This window comes from Peromyscus californicus, unplaced genomic scaffold, assembly GCF_007827085.1.
Source record: "Peromyscus californicus insignis strain IS unplaced genomic scaffold, ASM782708v3 Scaffold_9__1_contigs__length_137607984, whole genome shotgun sequence".
NCBI classification, from domain to species: domain Eukaryota; kingdom Metazoa; phylum Chordata; class Mammalia; order Rodentia; family Cricetidae; genus Peromyscus; species Peromyscus californicus.
In genome coordinates this window covers 71,973,251-71,980,210 of record NW_026294617.1, presented here as the reverse complement: position 1 = coordinate 71,980,210, position 6,960 = coordinate 71,973,251, and the positions used below count along the sequence as shown (strand labels likewise).

Sequence of the window (6,960 nt, the reverse complement as noted above, 5' to 3'; positions counted from 1 at the left end):
TGCATTCTATTCCTCTAGAGGACCCTAGTGCAACATTTTTTATATGAATTAATAGAATGAATGAGCAAAACTATTCAAAAGCTGTGTATAATTGTCAAAACTAGTTACTTACTGAACTAAGATTCAATCTAGAAAATAATGGAGTGATGTAAGTGTATTTAGTAGCCTAGACTGTGTTCTCTGAAATTAGCATTGAAATCTGGATAGAAAATATCAGAAACCCAAGTTTCCAGCCTTGTAGAAGAGGAAACAGATGAGAAACAAAAACTAAAAATCAAAATCCTGTCTGTTATTGCGTTTCACAGGGTGAAGAGAAAACAATTGCTAGTTCTTTTTGGATCCAATTGAGCATTCAAACTACCTCAAGGAGACATGGCAGGAGATGAGATAGCCCAGAGATGGGACCACACACAAATCAGTGTTCAGGATTTATCCTACAGGTGGACCATAAGCAACTTCCCTTTTATTCCTGAGGAAATGCGGCAAAGCATTAGAAGCCAAACTTTCTCAATAGGAGCCAATGACGAATGGTGTTTGAGAGTATACCCGAACGGAGTCAATGAAGAAAGTGCAGATTACCTGTCAGTTTACCTAGTGTTGCTCAACTGTCCGAAGAGCCATGTTTGGGCAAAGTTCCAGTTCTGGATCGTAAGTGCCGAAGGAAAGAAAACCAAAGTCATAAAGAGCCCAAGAGCCTTTAGTTTCGTGCCAGGCCAGGACTGGGGTTACAAAAAGTTTATTCTTCGAGATTTTCTCTTTTCCCGTGCGTTACTGCTTCTTCCAGATGACCAGCTCACCCTTGTCTGCAAGGTGAGCATGGCCCAGGTCTCTTTGAGCCTCTCTGACCAGAAGAAGCCGGGAATTCTGGTCCCCAGATGCACATTGACAGATGAGCTAGGAGAGCTGTGGAAGAATTCCCAATTCACAGACTGCTGCCTAGTGGTAGCTGGCCAGGAATTCTGGGCTCATAAGGCCATCTTAGCAGCTCGCTCTCCAGTTTTCAGAGCCATGTTTCAACATGACATGGAGGAGAGCAGAAAGAATCGCGTTGAGATCCCTGACCTGGAGCCACAAGTCTTCAAGGTAATGATGGACTTCATTTACACAGGAACAGCACCAGACTTGGACAGCATGGCAGCTGCTGTGCTGGCAGCTGCAGATAAGTATGGCCTGGAGCGTTTGAAGGTCATGTGTGAGGATGCCCTCTTCAGGGGCCTCTCTGTGTAGAATGCTGCCCACACTCTCTTCCTGGCTGACCTCCACAGCTCAGGGCAGCTGAAAACCCAGACACTGGATTTCATTACAGCTCATGCTACTGAGGTCTCTGAGACCTCAGGCTGGAAGGCAATGATGGGCTTATATCCCCACTTAGTGGTTGAAGCTTATGGTTCCATGCCTGCTCACTGCCCTTTCTTGGAGCACCCAATTAAATGCTTGAAGCAATCCTAGGACTTGGCAAACCTTGTCCTACCCTTGTCTACCAGAAGCAGCAGTTGTGGTGTTACCAATGATACCTAGGTAGACCATGGGATGTGTGGAAAATTTCCAATGCAACTAGGGAATAACAGCATGGTCGCTGAGGCTTAATACAGATGTAAAGGAATCAATGTCAGGTTGAAGAAGGGGGAGCCTTGGACTCTGGTACAATCTATGCAGCCTGTACCCTGTTGTTATACTGGTTTGATTTTTGTTTAAGGAGTTAGAACCTGAAATTCATTTTAACTGCTGGCACCAAGCACGTTACAATAGGGTTTCTTTGGAAAAAAACTAACTGGATTGAATTGAGCAGAAGATATGGTCAAGGACTCATAAAGGAGAAAACAAACATGAATGTTTGATTACAAGAGAAGGAAAGAGAATGAAGTAAGTTTTTCTCCAAACTCAGTGTTTGGGACAGGAGAGCTGATTCAGCTGGCAAAAGCAATTGCTGCTCTTGCAGAGGACCCTTTGTTCAGTCCTCCTCTTTTCTCCATGGGCACATTCATGTCAAATAAATAAAATATCAAATGAATAAAAATTGTAAAATCATCTTATGCAGTCCAGTGGTGTTTCTGTTTGAAAACGGCCATTTTAGTCCATCCAGCTGTGCTCAGCTGTAGAAGTTGGAGCAGTGTCTTCACTGACACACACACACACACACACACACACACACACACACACACACACACACACACACAACACAAAATCAGTGAGACAATACCTAATGAATTCTGTTACACTCAGAGATTGACACAGTCCAGTGGACATCAGTGGGATTTCTCCAACATGTGTTGTGAGCTGATACTGACATCCACAGCCAAACATTAAGCAGAACTCAGTGAACCTCAAGGAAGGGGGGAAGTCAGGGTTGTAGGAGGCATCAAATACACAAGGGGTACAGAACCTACAGAGTCAACTAAACAGGGTTCATAGGGGCTCACAGACACTGAAGAGGCAGTGCTAACTGTTCTTATAGCTTAAATTAATCCATTTCTATTAATCTATACCTTGCCAAATGGCTCGTGGCTTACCGGCATCTTCACATGCTGTTTGTCATCATGGCGGCTGGCAGTGTCTCTCTGACTCAGCCTTCCACTTCCCAGCTTTATTCTCCTCCTTGTCCCGTCTATACTTCCTGCCTAGCCAATGGCCAATCAGTGTTTTATTTATTGACTAATCAGCAACATATTTGCCATACAGACCATCCCACAGCACTTCCCCCCCCTTTTTTTTTTAAAAAAAAGGAAGGTTTTAACCTTAACAAAGTAAAATTACATATAATTTGGGAATTTGGGGGTAGCTTCTCTTACTACTTCCTGCTGGAGGGGGGCGCTGTGTTTTATGGGGATACAAAGAAAATTTTAGGATCATGGAGTAGTCCATGAGGATGTATCGTCTGAGCCAGTTGCCTTCAAACCATTCTGGATGTTGGATCATCTGGGCCATGGTGTCATTGGAGACCTTTCAGGGGGTCTTGGCTGGTCAAACCTGATGTATCTTAATCTGGAACAAATCCATAGCCTTTGGCTTTCTGTGGGAACAAAATCAGAGACTCTTTTCCAAAGCAACATATCCTTATATCCAAATTTTGAAGTCAAGGTACCTTTAAAATATACATTTTGGCATAACTCAACAGCTTTTACAATCAAATGTTTTTCAGCAGTTAAAAATCCCAAAGACAACAAAATCCAGATTTTCTGTGTAATATTCATCTTTACGTGGCTTATTTTTTATGTTAATTTTATTGTCTCTTTAAAGACTTTATTTTTTAAAACTATGTATTTGTTTCTATAACTGTATATATTACCTTTTTTTGTCTCTTTCAAGCCTACGTATATTTTACACACATTTTAAACTATTACATCTGAATCTGTCTTATTGTGAATCTATTGCTTTAAGCTGCAGCAGCTGTGGCTGCTGGCTCAGCCCACCTCAGCTTCCCAACATGGCAGTGATACGTTTTCTGCCAGCTCTGGGAGCTATCGTGGATCTATGCTTTTAGCCAAGCAGCGTGTAGCCCAGAAACCTCTTTTTTTGTTTTGTACTAGCAAAGGCTAAATCCACCATGCAGCTTAATGTGCCACTTGCAGAGGCCTCATTCCCGCCATACTGCAGGTCGAGTGCACACACTAGGAACCCACCAGTAGCTCAAACCGGCAGCTGCCGCTCATTTGAGAGAGACAATTAGGAACTGTTTTTAGCTCCGTTTTAGAATCTTTTCTCAGTTTTTAGGTGGAAATTTTTGCCACCACGTTGGACGCCATTTGTTGCTAAAGTTTTCCTGCCTGGCCCACAGTCAGGACAAACTCTCTCACCTGCCAGTCCCACAGTCCCACAACACAGAGCCTCGGATATGTCGGATATGTCACCATTCCCTGGTTTGACCAGCCAACAAAGTCATGAAAGGATGACTACATTGGGCCACTTCCTCTGTGGAATGGACACCACTTTGTCCTTCCTGGAGTAGATACTTATTCTAGTTATATATTTGCATTACCTGCCTGTAATGATTTTACCAAAACTACCACACAGTGACTAATAGAATGCATTGTCAACTCTCATGGTAATCCACACAGTATAGCTTCTGACCAAGATACTAAATTCTCAGAGAGGTGCAACTCTGGCCCACAATCATGGATTCCACTGGTTGTACCAGGTTCAACAACCTCCTGGTAGGTTCTTGGTCTGCAGAATGATGGAGCTTTTCTCCATCATGCTGGAATGTCAGAGCAGAAAAGCCTGGTGTTTGGCTGGGTGCTGCAAGAGCATGTCAAGGGGTCCAAAGAGCAGAGGGTGCTGACAGAGAGTGGTCCTGTTGATGAAGCAGCTGTTATGAACTTTCAAGACACAGTTATAGAGCCAATGAAGTAGCAGTATTGGTGAAATTATTAAGGCCACTCCACGTAGTTAAAAGGAGGTTTATTTTGTGGTAACTTATAAGTGAAAGGATAGGTTACATGGTCTGGGAAAGGTGTAGCACAATCTGGCAGTGTTCTCTGGAGAACTCTGCTCAGTCTACCTCCAGGGTCCAGGAACCAAGAGAGCCCACCCATCCGGATCTCAGGTCTTCAGAGTGCTCTCTCTGCCTGCCTTGTAGGCATGGCAGTTACCAGAGCCTCAATGGGGGTTGGAACTTCCAGATCAAAGCTGAAATGGCTACCCACTACATCTCAGCAACCCCAGAGTGCTGGTTTAGGATATCTTAGGAGACAGGTTTCTCCATAGCCCAGATCCATGGGTCCAGGCACCAGGTGGTAAAAAAGGAAACAATACCACTCACTATGACCCCTAGTGACCTCTTGGGAGAAAAACTTCTTCCTGTTTCCATGACCTTCAGTTCTTCTGGCCTGGAAGTTTTGATTCCAGTGTGATTAGTTGTATGGGGCAGTGCTCCTGTTTGGAACCACAACAAACATTCCATTGAACTGAAGCTCAGATTTCTCCCAGCCACTTTGAGATTCTGGTGCCCTTAATTCAACAGGTCTAGAAGGAAACAACAGTGTTAGGAAGAGTGATTGATCAAAATAAACATTGGTCAATTGGATTGCTTCTCCACAATGGAGTTAAGAAAGACTATGTCTGTCATGCAAGACATTCATGATAGCTGAGGAGATCCCAACTGGATCAGGCCCTCTGAATAAGTGAGACAGCTGATTAACTTGAATGGTTTGGGAGGCCCCCAGGTAGTGGGACCAGGACCTGTCTTTAGTGAATGAGCTGGCTGTTTGGAACCTGGGGCCTATGCAGGGACACTTTGCTCAGCCTGGGGGAAGGGAGGAAGGGGCTGGTCCTGCCTGGACTGAGCTGAATCACCAGGGGAGTCCTTGCCCTGCAAGATATGGGAATGGGGGGTGGTCTGGTGGGAGGGGGCTTTGGCTGGAGGAGGGAGAACAGGGGAATTCGTGGCTGATATGTAAAATTAAGTTAAATTATAAAATAAAAAAATATAAAAAGAAATTCATTAAAGCTCCTCGTAGTACTACATTTTCCAATGATTAAAGAGGATGAGAGACTTCAACAGCCTAATCCAGGCAGATGACAAGTGGTACAGACAAACTAGGAATGAAGAAATACATCACAATTCCATGAAAGGGGCCAAGATGGGTAGTGATGTCCCCACTGAAGTACAGAACGTCAACCCAAATATTTTGATTCAAATTAAAGAAGCTTTATTTTCTGCCATAATAGGTTTTCACCCTAATCCCAGGTTGCAAGGACAGCTAGGAAGATAGGAGATATGGGTTTTTTATAATCCAAAAAATGCAAGACTAAGGGTTTTCCACTGATTGGTAGGGTTCTAGAGGAATTTTGGTGATGTAGGAACTTGACTGAACTCTCTCACCAGAAGCCAATGAGAAACAGAAATACTGTTTGAGAGTCTGTATGACTGGTTGATGGAGAAAGCAATGATTACTTGTTGGTTTACTTACTGTTGCTCAGCTGTCCAAAGAGTCAAGTTTGGGCAAAGTCCCTGAATGCAGTGGGGCCTTTGGCCCAGACATAGCCTTCAGCAGCAGTCAGGGCCTGGAGGTCGCCATACTCTTTTATTACTTTTATTATAGCTTTGAAGTACAATTTGGAATCAGGAATGGTGATACTTAAGGCAGTTCTTTTACTGTTTAGTAATTTTTAGCTATCCAATGCTTTCTGTATTTCTATATGAAGCTGTGAATGGTCTTTAAATTTATGGAATAAATTGTATTGAAATTTTTGAAGCAGATTGCTTTGAATCCATACATTGCTGTTTGTAGAATGGCCATGTTTAGATGTTAATCTTACTGATTCATGAGCATAGGAGATCATTTTCTGATATCTTCTTCAATTTCTTCCTCAAAGACTTGAAGTTTTTATGAAGTGTTTCACTTGCTAGGTTAGCGTTAACCCCAAGATATTTTATACTATTGGATGCTACTTTGAAATTGTTTTTCTCTGATTTCTTTCCAAGTCTGTCTCTCATTTGTACATCGGTAAACTATTAATTTTTTTATTATTATACTGTTACTGAAAATAGATCTGTCATTCAATGCATCCTAACCAAAGTTTTCACTCCCTTATATTTTTTAAGCTTATTTCTAAAGTTTTTATCAGCTACAGGAATTTCTTTGTTGAATTGTTTACCTAACTTATGTGTATTATATTATCTTGTATAAGTAAATATTCTTTCTTCTTCCTTTCCAATTTGTATCCCTTTTATTGTCAGTTGCCTTATGATTTAAGTAAGAATTCAGTTGTTATTTTTTATTTTATAATTTAATCTAATTTTACATATCATCCATAGATTCCCCTGTCCTCTGTGCTACTGCCCCCCTCCCCCACAACCCACCCCACATTCCCATTACCTCCAGGGCAAGGACTCCCTTGGGCATGCAGTCCAGCCTGGTAGATCCAATGGAGGCAGGTCCAGTTCCCTCCTCCCTCACCCAGGCTGAGCAAAGTGTTCCCGCATAGGCCCCAGGCTCCAAACAGCCAGCTCTTCATCTT

General features: G+C 42.7%; 1 protein-coding gene across 1 annotated transcript; it reads left to right on the top strand.

Annotated features, from left to right (window-relative positions):
• Positions 1-372: 372 nt before the first annotated feature.
• Positions 373-1,449, top strand: LOC128106323 (speckle-type POZ protein-like). Its single transcript, XM_052731732.1, is given in 1 exon segment — positions 373-1,449. A coding segment is annotated over 1 exon segment (1,077 nt).
• The last annotated feature ends 5,511 nt before the right edge of the window (positions 1,450-6,960 follow it).